Below are 22513 nucleotides of genomic sequence, written 5' to 3' on the forward strand. Positions count from 1 at the left end.
TACCCGCAGTCCCCGAATACCCTACGGTTGTTTTTGTTGACTTCAAGCAAAGGGAGCGTTTTGTAGCCTTACAAAAACGCAAAATGAGACCTACAAAGTGTATAGACACCACTGTGTTAGAGGAGTTGGAGATAGAGACGGATGTCCGTCACATATTCGAGACCTTGGGTTTTACGGGTTTGTATAGGCTGAGGAAGCATACTTACCCTTTTCTTACCTTGGAGTTCATGAGCTCTTTTAACTATGACCCAGTAATGGGTCGATCGTTGAGTTTAGATTGATGAATACCAGTTTTCTGTTGACCATGGATTTGTTTGCCTCTCACCTTGGGTTGGCCAAGCCTCCCAAGGATTCCATAACCGATATTTCAGCTGAGTGCGGCGTCTGCCGCCTAATGCCTTGCTTGACTGGGAAGCAAGCTCCCACCTCGAGCAACATGCTTTGATTAATGACGTTCAAAGATATTACCTTGAGAGTCTTTCTCCGTTCCCTTTCGAACCCCCTCTATGACCGAAAGGATATCGGTAAATTGAATAATCATGAGGTCTTACTTCGATGTCGTACCTCAAACCGGAGCGGGCCAGGAAAGTGGTCTTTAATGCTCCTTCCATAGTTTGTGCTGCCCTTGCCTTGATGGCTTCTTCCCCTTCCCGGTACCTGAGTTGTGGTGCTATTGCCACTCGGTTAGCTGAAAAGCTAACCTCCTTTGAGGCTTCTTCGGCGTACGTGCCTCTAGCTACCCCAGTGCCTACCATGGATCGTGAATACTATCTCGAGCTAAAATGGTTGAGGACCTTGGCTGACGGTAGCCTAGCGTGGAGGGTGTGGGGGATGAGTTGGATGAAGATTCCAGCTCCTGAGCACCTCCCACCCACGGAACCCTTGGAGCCGACAGTAGTGACGGTGGACTCCGATGACGACGAGGAGGAGGATGATGACAGACCCCGCCAGCTACAGACCTATCTCATCGACGGCACCATCCTTGAGGAGATGCCGGAGCCGACGAAGGGCGAGAATGCGGGAGTTCAGGTGGTAGAGAGACCCAGAGTGGTGAGGGGACCCCGTCGAGTGAGGGAGAGGGCCTCGGAGACTAGGCCACAGCCAGTAGCACCACAACAGCAGCAGTCTTTTCCATGCTACCCGTACCTCGACACCCCGGAGACGCGATCCAGTTACCTGGCGGAGAGAGTGTCATCCACCTTGACACTCCGGAACATGAACGAGATGGTGTACGCTCAGGGGATAGGGACCGAGGGACCGCATCCAGTTTGGTGGAGTGGAGTTGGGGACTACTCAGGGGTTTTCCATTCCTACGGGGTGGATCATTCGACGTGGGGGGCACCTCAGTCCTTCCCTTACGGTGGCTTGACCCCATGGTACATGGGCCCAGGAGCAGGAGCAGGAGTGGATGCGGGGATCGGGTCAGCAGGAGCAGGTACTTCGGGTGGTGGTGATGATGAGGTGATGTTTGAGCAAAGAAGAAGAAAGCAGGAGTGATACTCCTTGTTTCTATCTTTGTTCATGATCGTTAGTAGTAGTTGTTGGTAGCGTGGTTAGATTTTCGGTTGTTTTTAGTTGAAACTTTATTTATGAACTTGTATCGTTAGGCCATAAGGCCGGATTTGCTACTTTAACCTTTACAGGATAATTGAGAATTGGGGCATCATCCAGACTCAATTTATGTGACAATCATGTTTATATATGTTGGTCTATAACGGGTTGTGTAAGGTACTTGGCCTGCAGGTACTCGACAGAGTACCCCACACTCAATCGAGTAGCTGCAGGAAAGGAAGAAAGAAAGCATTCTGAACTCGGGCTACTCGATCGAGTAGCCAAGACACTCGATCGAGTAGCATGGCACTCGATCGAGTACCGCTACATACTCGATCGTGTAGCACTGTTACAGGGGGTTTTCGAAAATTAAAAATGTTCAATTGTTTTATAATTGCGAGTTTAATGTTTAAAGTAGTTGTGAGTGCGTAGTAACACCTTTGAACCGTTAACTTCATATGTTACAAGTCGTGATTGAAGTGTTATAAGCGTATTTGTCACAATTAGTGAAGCGGTAATAATTTCTGGTTACTTTAATATTGCATACGCCTCCTTACGATCTATTTATCGGAGTTGTAACTTCGCCTATGTTTGTGCATACCATTTTAACGGGTGTTGTCAGCGGTGACCAGTTATTCCGGTGGCTTGTGTATGATTTCTAACTTAACGAGTATATAATTAGCGAGTAATGTCCACAACAAATAATATGGTTTTCTTTAATGATTAAGATGCAAATAATAAGTAATATGCGTTGAAATTTGGGTGGTGAACTTCGGGGACGAAGTTCCTTTTTAGAGGGGAAGAGTAATGTCGCGAAATAAAAAGGTTGTTTTTGAATAATGTTTTGCTTGTTTATAATGTTGTTGGTAGTTGTTTATAATGTTGTTGGTATCATGTGTTGCTTTAGTTAAAAAAAAAAAAAAAAAAATTTTCCTGAAGTATAACGACTTACTTTAGTTCTTTAAAGTGAGTGTGATCGTATTAGAATCACGTTGCCAAGTAACATGGTGGCATTAGTTGTACCACATGAAAGTTGATATGAGACATGTTCTAGATTGATAGTTTGATAGTTGTTACTGTACGTCGGGTGATCGTGGGTGGTGATTCGCATTGCGAGTTTGATGTTTTATATGTATATAGAGTAACGGTTGACGGTGATAACGCTTGCATGTCAGTAATAAGAATCGATAGGTATAAGTGTGGACGGTGATGATGATGACATGGGGGGGGGGGATGGTATTTTTTAAGAAGTAATGGTTTGACCGGGAAGATTGGTGAGATTGTGTTGATTCCGTGTCGTGGGCGGGGGAGGTGAGTGAACTTCGGGGACGAAGCTCTTTTTAAGGGGGGAAGACTGTAATACCCGTCCTTTTAGGGACCCTTTGACCAGCGTTGACTGACCATGGGAGTGGGAATAGTCTTAGAAGTAAGTGCTGAAGTCATCCGGGTTGCGCATTAAGGGTGGTACTCGATAGAGTAGAGGCTACTCGATCGAGTAGTTAGGGTACTCGATCGAGTAGGGGGCTACTCGATCGAGTATGTTGGGTACTCGATCGAGTACCCAGTTTTCGAATGAGGGTTTTATATCGCGTTTTGTTAAATCCGCATATCACTTCCGCCACTTTCCTCCTATCCTTCAGTCGCCTCTTTCCCTTCCTTTCACCTCAAAACCACCATGGAAACCTTTGTGAAGATCCTTGTGCCTTAGGAGAGCGTCTCTTGAGTCGGGTAGCGGTCTTTTGCTGAGTTTCTCCATATAGGTATGTCATAATCATCATCCGTGTTCTTGTTCTTCATAGTTAGGGTTTGCTTGTTAGTAATCTAGAATTGTATTCTGGTTATAGGCGTTGCTTGATCGCTGGACATGTTATCTGTCGGCATGGATTGGTTGCGATGGCTTAAAGGTAGGTTCGCCTACTCAGTTTCTGTAGATGGTCTAGTGTGTCGGATGTTGTGGCCGTGTTGTGTTTGGTTGTTTGCTATAATAATTGTACTGTGATTGTGGTTGTGATCGTTGTTGATGGTTCGCGAGGCGTGGCCTCGGCTGAGTGGGGTCACTTGCGGGAGTGGCTTCACGCCCTAGTTTCGCCCTCCGTGGAACCCGCCACGGGAGGGGATGTGCACATTAATGGACAGGGTTATCGCTCGAGTTGATGAGCGGGGATTTGGTGGGTACGGCCGCGGTCCCCACCGCGGGATCGGTCCAAAGTGGACGATCGATGTGAGATTGGTGGACTATTGTGTTTGTGTGTATAAGTCTGCTAGCATCATATTGTGTTGATAGTAGTAGTCGCCTTTGTTGCGTCATATCTCAGTACTGACCTTGTTTGGTTGTTTGTTTGTTATGTGTCTGCCGTGATCCCTTATGGTGAGCAGTCGGTCTTGGCAGGTGTTGATGTTGGTGATAGCTGAAGTCCGGGCAGGGATGAGTCTTCACGAGATTCGATAGTCATAGCAAGTAGTATCTGAGTTGTATCTTTTATATAGCTTGTTGGTTTAAATCACTTGTAATACAATACTATAGTTCTCTTATTGACGTTTGATTATTACTTTCCTCGGGCAACCGAGATGGTAGCGCCCTTATATGCTAAGGAAGGCCTAGTTAAGGCTCCTTTGAATATGGGGGTGTTACATGATTTCCTTGAGTCAAGTTCGCTCGACGTAGATTTGAGACTGTATTGGTGAAGAATTGCAGACTCTCGGGCTGGAGTTGATGGCGCTGCAAGTCTCGTGCAGTACGTCATTGACACTCATTTGACAGATACCATTGCTTTAATTTCATGCACAATATTGCAAGTTTTCCTGAATTTCTTGTGATACTGGAAATTTTTCGAGTTCTATTTACATGAACATGTTCTCTAGTTATGTTTGGTTAGCTGCTTGTGAATTGCGAGTGGATTATATAAGGATGTGACTGAATTTCATTAAACTGCATTTTATATTATGAAAATGCAACCAGATGTATATCTCTATTTGCATGATACGATTAAAAACTACTCCTACTATATTTAACCCGTTTTAATATTAAGATAAACCTAGTGTGATCGAAATCAGCTAGTTTATAATTATTAGTTTGCTCTTTTAAAGCTCGGATGTGATCGAAATCTGCAAAGTATTAATAGCAAAACGGATTTTTAGGTTGTAAGAAGAAATTCTGTCAAATTTAAGTGGAAATAACATCTGAAAATCGTGTGGCAAAGGTCCATTATGGTGTGTATTAGCTGCTATTTGTTAGATAAATTATTGAAAAACAGTTTCCAGGTAGCCTTGAATGCTCTTATCCCTACTACTGATGTCGATAGAAATAAAAAGTGGCAAAGTGTAGTGGTAGGTAAGTTGGGAGAAGGAAGTGATATCTTCAAGCTGGTGAAAATACTCATAGAACATCAGTACAACACGATTATGCTTTTTAGCGTAAGTACGAATTTTTGGCCATGCAGTTAAAAATTTGGTGTCCCAGTAGCACATTCTCTTCTTGTCTTAATTATTTGTCTATAATAAGGAAATATGAACTGTAAGGTTATGGCACTCTGTACACTGGATTATTAAGCTTATATTTACGTTGGAGCTGTTCGAGGCACAGCAGCCTATCTGGCACATTCTAAAGCCACTGCGTGCATTTTTGTTGGCCATACTGCCACAAAGGCCATGTTAAACCCGACCTGCCTCCTATACATACTTGCTTCTTATCTATGTATTTGCCTCTAGACATTAGTTTGTTTCAAGATCATTTGCAGAGTTAAAAGGAAACTTAGGCCTCATTTAAAAACATAAGTAACTGTTTTGCTGTTTGAACTGAGTAATAAATAATTTTCACAAAATATAGAATTGCTATCAAATAAAGTTGTTCAACCATGTCTCTTTTGCTGTTTTGACATAGTAGAAGTATTCCATGTTTCCATGTTGTGTTATTTCCCACAGTTGTTGTACTTTCTGCAATTTAGGAAAATGATCATTACAAATGAAGGAAAAAGTAGTGTCTTAAATAAATAAGAATATTTAAGTATTTCTTAATAATAAGGCAAGAATCCCTAGAACAAAATGACATTAAAGTATTTAAGAAGTGAGAACATTATATTTTTTAATTAAAATATATGCAGCATTCATATCACTATTTCTACCATTGTTGTTTACCTAACTGATGATATCTGCTAAACGTAGTACTGTGAATGATACCACATTTTTAACAAGTCTATCTGTTGTCAGATCTTGTCTGTTTGTTGACATAACAGTGACCTGCTTGGATGTCCTCGCACGAGACAATGCAATGTATAACTGTCCATGCGAGAAACATGGCTTTGGGAGGTAGACAACCACTTGGCTCAGAGTTCGTCCTTGTGATTTGTTAATAGTCATTGTAAAGCTCAGTTTCAGTGGGAACTGATTCCTTTGGAATTGGAATGGATAGTTCGCAGAAGGTGATGGCCGCGTCTTAATTCGTGGAATAAAAACATGTTCTCCTTTGTGATGACCAATTGTTATAACGCATTCAATCAAATTAGGGGTGAAGCGTTTGCAGAGGAGCCGAGTACCATTACACAAACCATATGACGGTAGTATATTGCGTAAAAGTATTACTGGACAATTCTCCTTTAGAACAAGTTCATGTGGGCTCATGCCTCCTGGACAGGGTTTGTTAACAAATTCAGCTGGATAGATATTGCATTTGTCATCAAGTAATGTGTAGTAACTTCTGTATGTTACAGCTTTTCCAGGGAATTTATTGATCAGAACTGAATTTATTGCGTCGACATCATCGTTCATTGGTGTAAGAATAGCACGACTTGTATCTGAATTAAATTCAGAATGATCTAGCTCTGGGAAGGCAACAGATGCAATGTCATTTATAGGATCTGGTCCACCATGTGTAGGTTGTCGTACAATCTGTTGAGGAAGCTTTACTAATTCATTTTCCCCAGACTGTAATTCTCCGTTGCCTAGGGATAATAGGAAGGAAGAATAAATAGGATCTTCTCGTGCTCGCATATTTTCAGTTAATCGAAATTTGATAAACTTGGCCTAAAAGACGGAATTTACTAAGCTTGCATCAACAGCTTCTCTTTGGGGTTTATGAGGAACTACTGGCATAACTTGACGAAAGTCACCACCAAAAACAATTATCTTACCACCGAAGACAATTTTAGGATTGCATAAATCTCGAAGTAGCAAATCAAGCGCTTCAACGTTTTCCTTTTTGGCCATTGAAGCTTCATCCCATATAATTAGACTTGTTTCTTTTATTAATGCAGCTAGGCTACTCTGCTTTGGTACATCACATGTCAAGGATCCATTAATGTCAACAAGGATTTTAAACCTAGAGTGCGTTGTTCTTCCAGAAGGTATATTTGCAGCAGCTATGCCAGAAGTAGCTGTAGGTAGTACTATTTTGTTCATTAGGCGTACTTATGCATATAATGCATTGTAAAGAAAATTTTTGCCTGTTCCTCCTGGTCCATCTATAAAAAAGGCGCCTGATTTGTTTTCTTTACATGATAAATTATAGTATCAAATGCCGCCTTCTGCTCAAAGTTAAGCATTGTTCGACAATCAGCACACTCTTGCGGGATGGGTGCATCAAGTGCATCGACAATATCTTTTGTCCTTCAAATTTCATCATCTTCAGATTCCATTAAGTGTTCTAAGTTGAATGCCTTCAATGATTTACCCATAGCTTCCAAAGATATTTCAACTGAAAAAGCTGTGAGCCGACTTACTTTGTTGGGGTCATTTGGGAATTTGTGATTAAAATCCTGAGACAAATGACAGTAATATTTTGTCCACAATGCTGCTGGATCTTTTGGTTGGCTAAAGATTAGGACAATTGCAAAAAGGTGTCTCAGTGCAGATGGCATTTGAACTTCACATGCTTCATTTAAACACAAGTCAACTGTGTTATCTTCTTCAATTAAGCGTCTTTTGAGAGCAGCTTCTTAGAAGGTAGCACATGTATACCCGTTAACAGTGAGTAGATCTTTAAAAGACTTTGGTCCTCGAACATGAAGAAGAAGAATACGCAGGAAATATCGCTCCCCTTCTGAGGGTGCAGCAAACACTACACGACCAATAACCAAAAGTTTTGTTCTTCTTTTAAACCATCGCTTCTGTCCTTTGTCCCCCGATATTTTTTGGTTAAGTCAGCATATAATAGTGGCTCAGTTCCTTCCTTTGAATTTTCCACAAAAAACTCGGTAAGAGGCGTGCGAGCACGTTTCTCATTTGCAACCACCAACTCTAAATTTTCCTCCGGGTGCAGCCGCATTGTTTGCATATTTTGTAAATGGACTGGCAACACCATAACAGGTGGATGTGTTTCAAACAGTTCAAAGCCATAGAGACGCCACATTGCTTCACAAGGTGAAACCCATCTACCAGATTGATATTGCTCGATTTCATCGACAGGTTTTGGATCTGCACTTATGATAACATTGAAAGAGATCCGGTCATGGCCTTTGTAGACATATTTGTACAGATATTTAACAGCTTGAATAGTTGAACACACTTTGACATTTAAATGGCAATCGAAAAGTGATAATAAGAATGGGTTATAAGGAATAACCCATCTGTTGTCCAACGTTTGTTTACGAACAACAGCAGCTTGGCCATCATCACGTCTTCTGTACTCTGGATATCCATCTGAATTAGTTGTTGTCTCAGTTATAAATGTTTTAGGGTAGTTGTACTTACCTCGACCCATGCTGCTTTTGTGCTTCATGCATTGATATTCACGATTGAACTGACCACAGGGTCCGTGCATCATGTGTTTGAACACCAATGCACATAATGCTGGGTGCTCTTGTCGTGGTATTTCAGCAGATACAAATCTATCAAAATCAGTAGGGGTTGTAACCTTGGAAGCAGATTTGTATATGTGCATGAGGGAGGCCCCTTTTTTGGAATTCAACTACGTAAATTAAAGCTGCTACTTCTCCAAATATCTGCTTTTCCATTATCTGCTTCTTCAGGGATAACAACTTGCCATGGAAAACTCTTACTACTATATCTGGTCGATTTTGTGCTTCTTCTCCAGGACCAAGTTGTTCTTTTATTTCAGGCCAGTTAACATTACATGTCATTGTTACAAAGAGATCAGGTTTCCCGTACTCATGGACAAGAGACATTGCATTTAGGTATCTTTTTTTAAGATCACGAGGGCCGCATATGTACGTCGGTGGCAAGATAACTCGTCGACCAACATTAGCTCCACAACTTTCTCCAGCATCAACTGTATCCAAGATGCCTTGATATAGTTCCGCTCGAATTGTTTCCTGATTTTTTCTGAAATAATCTAATCTAGTATTCTCCACTTTCACATACATATCAACAATATATTGCTGTAGACAACGACCAACCTTTAACAACATATTACCAGGTCTATTTTGTAGCTTGTAGCAATAATATTCTCGGCATGAGATTTGTCTTTCGTCTTCATCCTTTGACGTTGGTTACTATTTAAAACCTTAAACATTAAATGCATAAAGTATTTTAAAGTAATATCACGAAAGACTTTGAAAACTTACAGTTTTCCTCTGCCTCTAACAAAGCTTCTAAAGTATCTACAGATGCTGACAGTGGCGATCTTTGCATGCTGGGTACCGTACTTAAGGAGTTTTTTTTTCTTCAAACCTTGTCTCCATCCACATTCGCCAGATGGGAATAAAAGCGGATACTGTAATGGATCATAGCAACCATAATAGTGCATGATCCTTTGACTACCATCAATTTTTCCAGTTACTGATATGTGTGGACCTTCAGATAGACTCGATGAAGAACTTTCAGACCAAATCACAGCAACTTCATTGCATGAAGGTGCATTATAAAGATTTGCATCTGTATGTGGGTTCTTGTTAATGATAATTTGAATGTTTTCATCTACGGTCATATCTTTCAGTGATCGAAAGAATCGTGTATATGGATTTGTTTCCGTTAAAAGCATAATAATATCTATAATATCTTGCCTCAATTCTGAAAGGCAATTACCCCGATTTTCAGCCTCGTGTTGGCCATCATAAAAATAAAGTTGTAAATAGCGTGGTTTGCCATCAACGGGTAATAAATTTGGCACATGATGGTAAAGCTGCCCATGTAGTTTGAAAACATAAATGCCTTTCTGACTTTTGATATCAAAGTCACCACCTATTGAACTGAATGCAAAGAGATTATTGTAGATCCTAGTGTATTTTCGAAAGTGCAATGCATCCTCCGTGTTGGCAGTATATAATCGTGCCAGTTCGGGAGGATATTCACTCTGAGGTATTTCTATAACACCATCTCCACAACAAAAGTTTTTAGTCTCATAGCCAATCTTGACTGCCAGGCACTTTTGGCATTGTTGTAAAGAAAGTAGTCGGAAGGGCACGCGAGGTAAAGGTTCGCCTATTGTCGCAGCTGGTACTCCTTATAGAAACAAACAATAAATTACATGTTGGCTGATAAATGATTAGAAGAGAAACAATTTAAAGGTTTGATAAATCCATGCAGACCTACTTTGTATTTGTGCAATAGGATGTCGTGTCCGAGGCTTTTTAGGTTGGCTAGCAAGAACGCGACCCATCCCTCTGTATGCAAATAAATACCAGTACATTATAACCAAAATTATACGAAACACAGACATTCAAATAATGAAACTTACACAACTGTTGGTCCTTCTGCCTGTGAAAGTGCATGACGCATACGTTTAGGCCTACCCATGGCCACTGTTTGTGGATAATAAGGAAAAGGATCTGCAGATTGTAAATGTTATGACACATAGTAACATCAGTTTATTAAATATTCAATTTTACTGTATTAACAGTTCAGAAAACAGATACATAATAATATGAGTCTATGTTTAAAGATTTCTTTGATTATAAAAACTAACCCATTTAAAGAAACTGTTGCGGCTGTATAACGTTGTCTTTAAGATTGGTATGAAATGCTTTGCACATACCTGGCCAAGGTAATACACAGTAGAACGAAATATCATAAGCAAGAATGTTTGTAGGTAGGCATGATTAAGAGTGTGTACCAAGTCGAAACATCTCTGAAGCGTTGAAATACAGATAAATACTACCGAATAACGATATAAAGCAAGTTGTATACGATTATTTAAATTTACCATTATAGTTTATATCAGGAATTTATATTCTTGTTCACAATCTATAAAACAATCTGTAAAACGGTGTACAATATATAGGCTATAAAAATTGAAATAGATCTATATTTGCAACTTTTAATTAAGCTTTTGATTACAAGGGCAAATTAAGAACTTCCAAAAACAATCAAAATGACCCCTCTTTCTAAGGTTCTGACAATCTGAAGCTAATCGAAAAGAAAGAGTTATATTAAACATGCCTTCTTAAAATTTTATAGCATATCAACACTATTCTGGAATACCAGCCAATTCCTAAGGGATATATCCTAATAATAGTATAATACAACATCGGAATGGATATCCTAATAAGGAGTGAAGCCATGATTACTTGATAAGTGCATATTTTATATACTTTCATCCCTTATATTAGCTCCATTTTATTTGTTATTTAGCACTTATCATAGTGTCATAAGCTAATATTTGTTGTTCTAGTGTATTTGCTTGTCTTAACATGTTTTTGTAGGAATCTAAGCATTTAGAGGCTTTTTCCTATCATTTTGTACACTAAGTCCACTAAGCTAAACAAGACCTAATATTGGACTAGCATGGAAGTGTTTGAATGGGTGTTTGCATGAAGATTTGTTGGATTGAAGTGAGGATTACAATTGAAGCCTAATGCAAAAGTCAAAGCCTAATGTTCAACTCCAAGTCAAGGTGGAAAAACATAAGATTCCAACATGCTTAGGATACTTTTTGGGAGCTCTAAAGATGATAGATGAAGCATTTACCCGGGTGCATTAAGGATCATTATCGCAAACATTGGATTCCTTCAAGCATTAAACAAGAATTTAAGCCAAAATACCCGGATAACCACGACCCCGATCGGGGCCGCATGCTCATTGATTGTTTACGTTTTCCTTCTCCTCTCCTATAAATAGGAGAGGTATTCCAAGGCTTATGCATCCAATTTTACGTCTCATTTTACTTTACATTAGCCTTAAGCATTATATTTCTCTCAATAGTTTTCTCATTAGTTTTCAATATTGTTAAACATTTAGTTCTTAAACATTTGGTTCTTAATACATTTTCAAGCATTTGGTTATATATTGTTCTTCCATACAAGTTCACCTCCTTAAAGTATTTATATATAGTTTACATTTTTATATATCTATTTAGTTTATATTAGTTTATAATAAAGCACTCTAATTAGATTACTTTATTTTAATTTCTTTTACATGTTAAATCATTTAGTTCATATAAATCACCCAATCATGTTTACCATTTCTCTTTATATAGTTTATAATTTACACCTTAACATGAGTAGCTAAATCTCTTAGTCTAAGGGCTAGGGGAGCCATGCAAATTAAGTATATAACATGATAAAATAGGTTAATAATAATATTGTTCAAATTGCTTCTATCACATGCTTGTGCCATAACGTTTAATCTTTGTTTAAGGCCTTATTCAATTGATTAAGTTTGTTCATTCATTCTATAAGTCGAGAGGCACGAAATTGAATTAGACTAAGCATGTGTAGTAGGACGACCTAGTCATGGACGAGAGTTTCTCTAGGACCCGGTATATGGTTGACACAAATATCGTAAAGTGGGTGTCTCTAAGCAATTGACAATGTTATTAGTACCAAGTTTATCATGATCATATGTTTACCCTTGCATGTGTGACCCGAACCCCTTAGACTCCCTTTTAATCATATAATTCACATCATAGTTTTATTAGTCAATCAAACAACCAAGTCAAACCAAAAACAAAATCGACCTTGATAAAAATCTACCCATAGCAATTCACAACGTAATTCCGTTTCCTTGTGGTTCGACCCCTATTACTACATTTACTTGTGAATAGGGAATTTATCCTTTCATAGGTACGCGATAAGCCTATCATTACTTCGTTTTACTACCGTGCTCAGTTCCTCAGGAAACTTGAAATCTCCCCTTTTCCCATTCTGCATCTTCTTCTTAAGAGAGGAAAGCATTGACGCATTTTTTAAAGGCCTTTTTAGTTGAGGTACAGGTGTCGAAATCATTGTGGGAATTTCAAGCTGATAGTTTGCAGATTTGGAACTATGCTTCAGAGGTAACAATCTAGGTACTGCAGTTACAACCTCCAACTTCAAAAAACGTTCTTTTGAAGCTAAATAACTCTTCATTTCAAGCGCACACAAAAGCATTGCATATGCAGTAAGTTTCTGATTATAATTTCATCAATAATATCCAAATTATAGATAGGAATAAGGTGCTCAATAACAGTTTTGGCCAAACTATTTTCTGCATCTTCATTACGATCACAACAAATACTGTAAAACGTTTTACTACCATAATTAGGAGTGGCATAATTAATGGTAATCCAAGCAGTGTATTTAGAACGGCCATGTGCAATAGTTTGAAGTTCAGAATTGTTAATATCACATTTCCTTATAATCAACCGCAATATAGCTGTGAAATCTACAATCACTGGCTCAGTACCAATAGGTGCACCCCTACCTAGCTTTTCAAGTAGTGGAACGCCAACAAATCCCCTGATAACATTACGGATTTCTTGTCACTTTAACTTATAAAGTGAAGCACAACGCTCTATTTCTCGTCTTTTTGAAATGGAAATATCTTCAACCCAGATATTAAACCTATCCATATAGTCAGAAACAGCTATTCGTGCAGCATTTTGGCAAGATTTTTCTAAACTTTCAGACGAACCACCTATAAAAGTATAAGCTTCAGGGCAAGAATCTGTATAAACCATCACAGCAGCGTTGTTTGTCCTAACATCTACCACCTTATATTTAGGATCAGGAAAATGAAGATATTTGGTAATTTGCAAGAGCAAAGATTGGAAAGGGATCACTATCTGTATAGGTGGTTCCAATTTATGCTTAGCAGTAGTCATGTGTAAATCTCCAACTGCAGAATTTCCCACCATAAACCGCATTTCAAAATTACTAATTATTTTTAAACACCCTAATTAGACACTTTTGAAATTATGATTTTAATTTGTATACATTGACAGTCGAGAAATAAATTAGGGAATTAATGTTGGTTAAGTAAATCTCCTATAATTACTACAAACACAGGTCATCTTATGTAATCTACACTACTTTTGCAAAAAGAATCCACAATAACAACATAACAAGTTACATAGTTAAACAGCATCACACCTAATTCCAGATATTATGCATAACTAATAATTCAAAGAATAATCACTTCATCTCAAAATGTTTAAATAACAAATGCATGTAAATATTGCCTTGGTAAAAATACATGCATGTCGATTTACAATACATAATCTGAACTACATTGGCTTTTATAACAAGATGCAAAAAGTAGAAGGAAACAAAACTTTGTCATGACATAAATACATCAAACAATTTGCCTTTCAAACAAACATGCATGCACATTTGGACAAAAAAAACACATGTAGATTTTAGAAGTTTTAAGAAGCTATACCTTTGAAATGGCAGTTGCTAAATACTCCAGATGTTAGCAGAACAAATTAAGCTTGAGCATCAAATAAATAATCCTATTTTTTTCTCAATTTACCTTGCTACAAATTTCAGAAGTTGAGAGAAGTTATATATACACATATATGAGGATACTTCAGACAAAAGATAGTGGATGTTCATTAAATGGTTTATACTGTTCCTGAGATCATCTTTTCAACTGACTAACGCCTACCACAGAGACCATGCATTTGATTTAAGTAGTTCCTGCCTAACTTACCTTTAATTTGATCCCTAACATTCCTCATTGAATAAGACGCTCAGTAATTTGCTATGATGATGATTTTATCGGCGCCCACAAATGTGGTAAGATGCGTAGCAGTAATCGTGTTTGCATATATAAGAGTAATTGGGCTCTAAAGTGGTAGAACAATAACCACTGTTAATGTTCAATTCAAACACATATGACAACGTTTAGTACAATTAAATCAATGCTTTATGTATATGTGATTAGAAAGTATTACAAAATAATCTATTAACATCAAATACAGCTTCTATAACTACATCTATACACTAAAGACATATGTGCTCACGATGTAACCGAAAAATGGCTATTCTGAACGTAGCTAGTTTTGTAAATATTTCCATTTCAATTATACCGAACATATCCCATTCTACTAATACAAATCAAGATCATTGCAATATCAACAATGCTATAAATATTTCTAGATATTTAACAATGTCATAATATTTAAATTTGGGACCAAAAACAACAAAGCTTTCCAACCACTACACTATAGTTAGAAATTGAATTGACCCCACTTTATGTGCGTACAATGACACGATAGTGTATTTCAATTTCCAGTACATGAATTAAATAAACTTAGATTATTTTCCTATAAATAGACTTCACAACTTTTAGAGAAGTGCAAATAGACTACTCCATGCATCTTCCCCCTCAGTCTTCAGTGTCTTCTATAATACTTTCAATTTCTGGGTTTGCCCTGACATGGCAACAAACAATTTCATAATCGGGCATATTCAGTCCAAAATTAATACAATAGTATACGAAGCACCTAATGTAACACCCCACGGTAATTGAAGAGGTCCAGTGATAGGCTTAAATGACTAGTGCGTAAAGGGATTGGAAGTACTACTCATATCAACAAAGTGCACTTTCTTTTATGGTCATCCATGCGAAAGAACTCCAAAGTTAAGCGTGCTTGACTGGGAGTAGTCTTAGGATGGGTGACCTCCTGGGAAGGTTTCCGGGATGCGCATGAGTGAGGACAAAATGCGCTATAAAGGACCCGTGTTGATCTGTGGGCCATGTACACAGCCTGATGAGCTATCATAAGTAACCGCTCCCGACCCGGTTTCGGCCGGAGTGTTACAAGTGGTATTAGAGCAACCCTGCGACCGTGTGGTGATCGGAGGCAGTTGTTATACGCTCCTGGAGGCAGTGGTTATACGCTCCATTGTGATCACACACCTAGAGGGGGAGGATTCTGGGTTAGCGGTTATGCTCCCAGGCGCAACGAGGACGTTGCGTTCTTCAAATGGGGGTGACTGTAACACCCCACGGTAATTGAAGAGGTCCAGTGATAGGCTTAAATGACTAGTGCTTAAAGGGATTGGAAGTTCTATTCATATCAACAAAGTGCACTTTCTTTTATGGTCATCCATGCGAAAGAACTCCAAAGTTAAGCGTGCTTGACTGGGAGTAGTCTTAGGATGGGTGACCTCCTGGGAAGGTTTCCGGGATGCGCATGAGTGAGGACAAAATGCACTATAAAGGACCCGTGTTGATCTGTGGGCTATGTACAGAGCCTGATGAGCTATCATAAGTAACCGCTCCCGACCCGGTTTCGGCCGGGGTGTTACAAGTACTGTGACACCCTCATTCATTGCGGAAAAGTAAACACATAATTCTAGATAAAAACTGCATGGATATGTTTGTAATAGGTTCATTTGGGTAAAAACCTGTAATTTTTAAAACCTGAACCTGTTATAAAAATATCCAAATGGGAAGGTGTCAAACATGCAAGGTCCAAAATAAATCTCATACATAAAACATCGCTAAATTCGCGAAACAAAGTTATACAACCCAATTATGAAAAAGGGAGACATATGTCCCTAAAAAGTATGACATAAAAGTATTTAAGGGTCACAATAATATAAAAGCCAATCTAGGTCCCAAGGTTACTTTGCTCGCTAGCTCGTCCATGTACCCCATATATGCATCACCTACCTGTCAATCGCATTTTATACAAATACGAAAGCCACAGTCAGTGGGGAGTAACTCCGAGTCCTCCCAGCCACGAAATGTCATAACATGTAAACATAAGAATATGAATATGGATGACACATAGCCTTAGCATATAGATGCTAGACAATCGTGCTTAACATGTGAACAACAATATAACAACACATAGTCCTAGCATGTTAATACTAGACCGACTCATACTACACTATCATGTGAATCACATAACATCCAGGAATCCAAACTCTATCAACCATAGCCGGCTTGCATCTCACCTTCTATGATTCATAGAATCATCAAACAAGAAAGGACAATATATTTAGAGACATGCATAAGTTCTTAGGACAGTCAATAGTCACTCTGTAACTCGAGTCTATACCACGAGGTAAGGTAAACACCCTAGACCTAAACCTGCGCAGACCTAGCGACATGCGGAAAGTACCGCATCCAAGACCCATGATCACACACATGAGTACCCCTAAGGAGTCCACCATAGGGTTGGCTAGTACTTAAGCTGACCACATACTTCTAAGAGTACGTCAGGAGGTCATGCCCTAACTTGGATATAAGCCCACCAAGCTAAGACAGAAAGGCTATTAAGCGGTGAACATATACTCGTCAAAGACTATAAGGGCCTATCTATGACGAAGGCCAAAATACTCACCTAGAACCTAGTCCCAACTTGAATACTTTAGCCCACACCACACAAGACAAGTAGGACACCCAATTAACCATAAGAGGGGCAAAGAGTCCAAACTTGCACACGCACAAATGATCATACACACCCTAGCATATGAAAGACTACGCAAGAGCATATTCAGCTGACAATCCAACAATATCTCCAATATCAATAATAATCCAAATTCCAGCTAACCACAGTACCATAATCCATGAGAACAAGCTAAAATGGCAGAGAGGCAACAAGACTAAAGCATAAGGCATCCAACGCATCCAACAACCAACATGTGAAATGATAATTACAAACATCAAGGTATAACATAAAACATCCAATAACAACCAATCTCACCTCAAAGACAAACCCTCGACCCGAGTCCCGCGACGGGTCATCGGTCAAATCGAGGCTGACCGGTTTAAACCTAGTTTGACCAAACTCGTTCGGTCAATCTGGCCCAGCTCAAAGTCTTGGCCTACTTTGGCCCAAATCACAAAATTCATCACAATATCATTCTCATGCTATTTCCAATTTCTATCATGTGAACACTATCAACATAAAGAAAAACATTCCAACTTACAAAATAACTAATTCCACAAAATTCTCGCATAATAAAATAGCATAAATAACCGTCTCACACAAGGGTAAACTTTTCTATAAATTTTAATCGATAAAACGACGCCATTTACTCATACGGACTCCGAATTGAGTGATTCAAGTGGCTAAACCACCTAATTTTTCGATGCCGTTCAATCTGTCATATTTTTGGAAACATTGGAAACCGTCTCGATCCGGTACTGACGCGTTCCAGCCAACAAGCGGACTTGTCACAACACATAATTCCTCATCCAAATTTGTTCCAAACAACAATATACAAATGGGTAACATAAATTAAACATAAGCATACTCATCTTACTCCATTCATTCATTTATCAACAAGATCGTCTCAAACAACAACAAACAACAACAACAACAACAAACAACAACAACAAACAAAAAATACAACTACTAATGTGACATTAATTCGTCGAGTAACTCGGAATAGTTACCTTAAGTTAGAAAAAGAGAACAATAACACTTGAGAAAGAGCCCTAGAAACGGAAATCACTCATCATCTTATACAATATATGAGTCACCTAACTCATATTCAAATTCTTCACCTATAAGAACAACAAAAACACAATTATTAAGCTTAAATTCGAAACCCTAAAAAATAGTGTCTTAAACAAAAATTGGGGGAAATGAAAATAAAGCTTACTAGTAGATGAGAATTGAAGAGAGGATTCTAAATATATAATTTTTATGAGATTTGGTGGAGAAATGAAGGATTTATGGTGGATTTAGGGATTGTAAGGAGGATTTTTGAGATGAAGTTGGTGTTTGATGAAAGGAAGAGAGAGAGTGAATTATGGAGGAAATGAGAATTGAAAGAGGGAACAATGGAGGGTAGGTGGCCAGCCAAAAGGCATGGGGAGATGGGTAATTTGTTTACGTTTTGGGGTTTGTTTCGACGGTAATTAGAAATATTCGTCGAGCGCGATTTCCGAGAAAATTAAAGTTCTTAAACACGGTTTTACTAAAAGATTAAGTACTCATATGCCCAATATCCAAACTCGTTTACCCAACGACCGTAAGAAATGGGAAAATCCCAATTTTACGACTTTTATCCGAAATCTATTTTATCAAAGGAAAAAGGTTTAAATATAGTTTAAATCACTTTTAAACATTTCTAAACTATCAAAAATAATTACATTTCTTCAAAATAAAATAAAATTATATTTTATCAAATAAATTTTATTTCAAATAAATTAATATTAAATTAAAATAGATTAAAATATTACTTTTAAAATATAATAAAGGTCTTCAAAATTACGGGGTGTTACAATCATCCCTCCTTTTAAGAAGTTTCGTCCTCGAAACTTGCAAGTAGAGAACGAAAATATAATAAGGACGAACTCAATTTTCCAAGGGCGAAAATCAAAACATTCAAAACAAATTGGAATTTCAAAAGATGATCCTTCAAAGAGGGCTTAAGAAAACTTTCAAAAGCACGATGTCCATATCAAGGGAATGAGAGAACTCTTGATGCATGCAAGCGCGCTATTATTCCGAATAAAGGACAAATCAAAATACGAAATCATTCGCCGATAAGTGCAGAACTAGCTATCAGACGTCTCCAATAACGAATCCTGACAACGAATCAACGCCAAAACAAAATGAAAGCGAAAGGTCAAATGCAATTGTTATAGAAAAATGTTAAATCATTTTTCAAACTTTACCAGGAGTCAAGTTTTCCAAATATAATACAAATTTTAACAATGAATCGAAAAGTTAACTCACATTGGTCCGAAATTACACAAAACGAGAAATAGCTTAGGTATCAAATCGAACACCAAAGTTGAAAGAGAGTGAGAAATCATTTTCAAATGTTATAGAAAGAGGTCAATTTGTAGATTTAACTCCAAATTTAAAATAATGAACCAAAAGTTTACTCAAACTAGATAGAATCTATGCAAGATGGAAAATAACTCGGGAACGAGAAGTGCAAGTCGCGATAGGGAACTCACACCCAACAGACAAGAAGGAATTGAACTCTTAAAGGTGGAATTTTGGGATGAAGTAAATAAAGATGTCAACGAACAAGAAGCTTTACTCAAAAGGTCAAATGAGTTCCAAAAAGGCGAACTCAACGGAACAAGCCAGAATAGCAAGAATGACAATTGTCGGAGATCGGAATTAGGAAGATCGGTACATCAAGAAAGGTTACTCACTCAATTTTCCAACCACGGAGTCATCCTACTAGGTCCTCCGAACATCAACAGGGCAACAATCAGAGGCCACACTAATCCAAAGAGCCATCTGAACCACTCATCGACAAGTCTACTTATAAGCTAATCCTTGAGACAATCCTATCCTCTACAATTATAACTTAACAATTTCCCAATCAAAATGTTTCCACCAATATCCTCCACCGAACAAAATCAAAATCCAAAGTCGAAACTAGTAACAATATTATACCCTTACCAAGATTCAATATTCCCAAACGCATTCATGCTTGAAACCAACCCACAAGCAACAAGTTGCACTATCCAATCCATAATTAGCACTAACTATAAGATAAATGGGTTCATCACACAAATCATCTGATCGGTTTACTCAGGATTCACTATCCTACTTCCCAACAATATTCCAATTGCAATAGAAAGATCCCTCAAAGGTTTAAATATAAGGTCCAAACTTACAATAACATTCCACAAACTTAGCTATCAATCCCCAATACCGTAAAGTAAGGCTCAAATGACAAACGAACAATCCCCGAACGTACAATGCCCAAAACAAATCCAAAATAACCATAGAAATACTCCACCAAGGTAAACCAATCCCATTAGTCTCATCATCAAATCGAAGCCAAAGTGAGTCTTATACCACCAAATCACGCGAACCTCAAATCGCAAGGAGACTACAACATTGCCATCATAAGAATTCCATCAAAAATCTAACTCTCATATCACATGGTCAAATACAGACACAAACTCCTACACCAATTCCCGACAAAAATCAAAAATACAAAAATCCTCAAATCACATCCCACTAACTCTGTAAACATGGTCAACAAGGTACCAACTACACTAAGGAGATAAGGAGTGATAACGGAATAGAGAAACGGTAAAATATTTTCGAAGGGTGCATGAGCATGACAAGTTAGGAAACTAAGGGGTCGGACCGTAAAGGTAACGGTTGACAGAAATAAGAGGGTACTCGAGTTAAGAAGATATCTCGGGCAAGAAGAAGATACGTAAACTTCGGCATAAAAACAGGGTTCAACGAACGCTAAAGAGAAGGAGAGGAGAACAGAAGCGGCATAATGAAAGGGTTACCGCTTAAACAAACACTCCTCAAAGCTTATGATCGCTATGATAAGGTTACATCACTAAGGTGCTCAACAAAGCCTCAAAAGTCTACCAAATCATAGGACTAACAAGGACTCCACAATGGTAGGTATTCCTCAACTCAATTGGTTCCAAGAGCCAAAATCAATTCACCACACAAATTCATTTGTTACCATCCAAGTCCCAAAGTATCTCCTTTACAATTCTCGTCATCGAACTTCACTTGCTATGTCATCCTGTGGACAGCGGGCCGCCCACGGGGGCGCTTGGTGAGAAACGGGGACAAGTGTTTGCATTTTGTATGGAGTCGCCACCAATTTTTATGGGAAATTGGAACCGTTCGAATACCTCGTGTCATGTCAAGACACAAAGTAGAGACATGAACACTAAGCAATCGTTACCCTTAGCATTCTATGTCTAGAATGACTCTCGTGGATGCCAATGAACACGGGTGCTCACGGAGATCTGGAGTAAGGGGTGAGGGTACGTATTAGGAAGCTCTTTTGATCAAACACCTAATCTCGCCCGCCTCGATAGCGGCCTCTACTAATGATTAGGGAAGTTATTCGTACTTGATATATCGTCGGCTATATGCATGCAATGCAACATCCAAGTTTTAATCCTAGCATGTGAGAATTAACTAAGTCAGTTGACACGTAATTAGCATACAATTGGGTCGAAGTTGGATTTAATGTTGATTTACATATGAAAACATACAAACAATGAAAGAAGAGCAATAATTATAAATTACAATAATGAAAATTACATTAATTACAACAGAATAGGCGATTTATGTCGAAAATACCTTTAAAACGGATAATTTGAGAAAAAGGATAAAAGAAAGAAAGAAATAAATCAGTGTGATAATACGAATAATAGTTAATTATACGTAGACTAAATAACTAAGTCAAGGCAAAACGAAGTTCGGGACGAACTCGGCCGAAACAAAGCGCAGCAGAGAGTCGCGTCCTTTGGAATAGGCGCAGCAGACACTGCGTCTGTTCCGGGGCTCAATTCTGGCTGTGAAGCCGTAATTGCAAGCCGTTAATGTTAATTGGTGATTTAATGATTGATTAAATTATTTACTCGGATGAAAGTGATTAATAGGTTATTTAACATATGAATGGGTCATAAAAACGGTAAACATGAATAAGACGGAATAATTACATGAACGAATGATTTAAACTAATTAAACAAATTATTTAGGTTAAATACGATGGATGAACTAATGATGAATATATGACAAAAGACAGGTTAGAATGTATCAATTACGAATTCCAGAGATTCAATATGAACAAATTTGAACTTCTAAAACCCGAATTTGAATATTAATGACGAAAACCCGTAAATATGGATTATTTAGGATTTAAGTCGGACTTATGAATTAAACATGTGAATGAATGGTGAATTATATACATGTGATTATTAAACTACTGTGAAAGAAGAATTAAAGAAAATAAACGAAACAAATAACAAAACACACGAATTACAGAGGACGAAGAAGAAGAAAAGAAGCAGGAACTGCGGCAGCCTCACGAAGAGGCGCAGCAGGAACTGCGCTCCTTCGAAGAGGCGCGGCGATTCTTTGCGTCTTTTCTCGACGTCTGTCTACTGG

At 38.3% G+C, this 22513-nt stretch overlaps 4 protein-coding genes across 4 annotated transcripts; all 4 read right to left on the reverse strand.

Annotated features, from left to right (window-relative positions):
* Positions 1–5685: 5685 nt before the first annotated feature.
* On the reverse strand, positions 5686–6537 carry LOC141641322 (uncharacterized). Its single transcript, XM_074449992.1, has one exon. It carries the CDS (start codon positions 6535–6537, stop codon positions 5686–5688), a length of 852 nt encoding a protein of 283 aa, XP_074306093.1.
* A 33-nt stretch (positions 6538–6570) lies between these two features.
* On the reverse strand, positions 6571–6945 carry LOC141641323 (uncharacterized). The gene has a single exon (XM_074449993.1). The coding sequence runs from the start codon at positions 6943–6945 to the stop codon at positions 6571–6573; it is 375 nt and encodes a 124-aa protein (XP_074306094.1).
* A 209-nt stretch (positions 6946–7154) lies between these two features.
* LOC141641324 (uncharacterized) lies at positions 7155–8245 on the reverse strand. Its single transcript, XM_074449994.1, has 2 exons — positions 7645–8245; positions 7155–7480 (listed from the first exon to the last, which is right to left on the reverse strand). Exons 1-2 carry the CDS (start codon positions 8243–8245, stop codon positions 7155–7157), a joined length of 927 nt encoding a protein of 308 aa, XP_074306095.1.
* Positions 8246–8381: 136 nt separating this feature from the next.
* Positions 8382–8912, reverse strand: LOC141641325 (uncharacterized). The gene has a single exon (XM_074449995.1). It carries the CDS (start codon positions 8910–8912, stop codon positions 8382–8384), a length of 531 nt encoding a protein of 176 aa, XP_074306096.1.
* Between the last annotated feature and the right edge of the window lie 13601 nt (positions 8913–22513).

The sequence above is a fragment of the Silene latifolia genome, chromosome 2, assembly GCF_048544455.1.
Source record: "Silene latifolia isolate original U9 population chromosome 2, ASM4854445v1, whole genome shotgun sequence".
NCBI classification, from domain to species: Eukaryota; Viridiplantae; Streptophyta; class Magnoliopsida; order Caryophyllales; family Caryophyllaceae; genus Silene; species Silene latifolia.

Coding starts and splice junctions, on each gene's coding strand:
- LOC141641325 (XM_074449995.1), bottom strand. CDS start 8,912: ATGTTGTTAAAGGTTGGTCGTTGTCTACAGCAATATATTGTTGATATG.
- LOC141641323 (XM_074449993.1), bottom strand. CDS start 6,945: ATGAACAAAATAGTACTACCTACAGCTACTTCTGGCATAGCTGCTGCA.
- LOC141641324 (XM_074449994.1), bottom strand. CDS start 8,245: ATGGGTCGAGGTAAGTACAACTACCCTAAAACATTTATAACTGAGACA. Junction 7,481..7,644: donor GACAAAGGACAGAAGCGATG/GTTTAAAAGAAG, acceptor CTACCTTCTAAG/AAGCTGCTCTCAAAAGACGC.
- LOC141641322 (XM_074449992.1), bottom strand. CDS start 6,537: ATGCGAGCACGAGAAGATCCTATTTATTCTTCCTTCCTATTATCCCTA.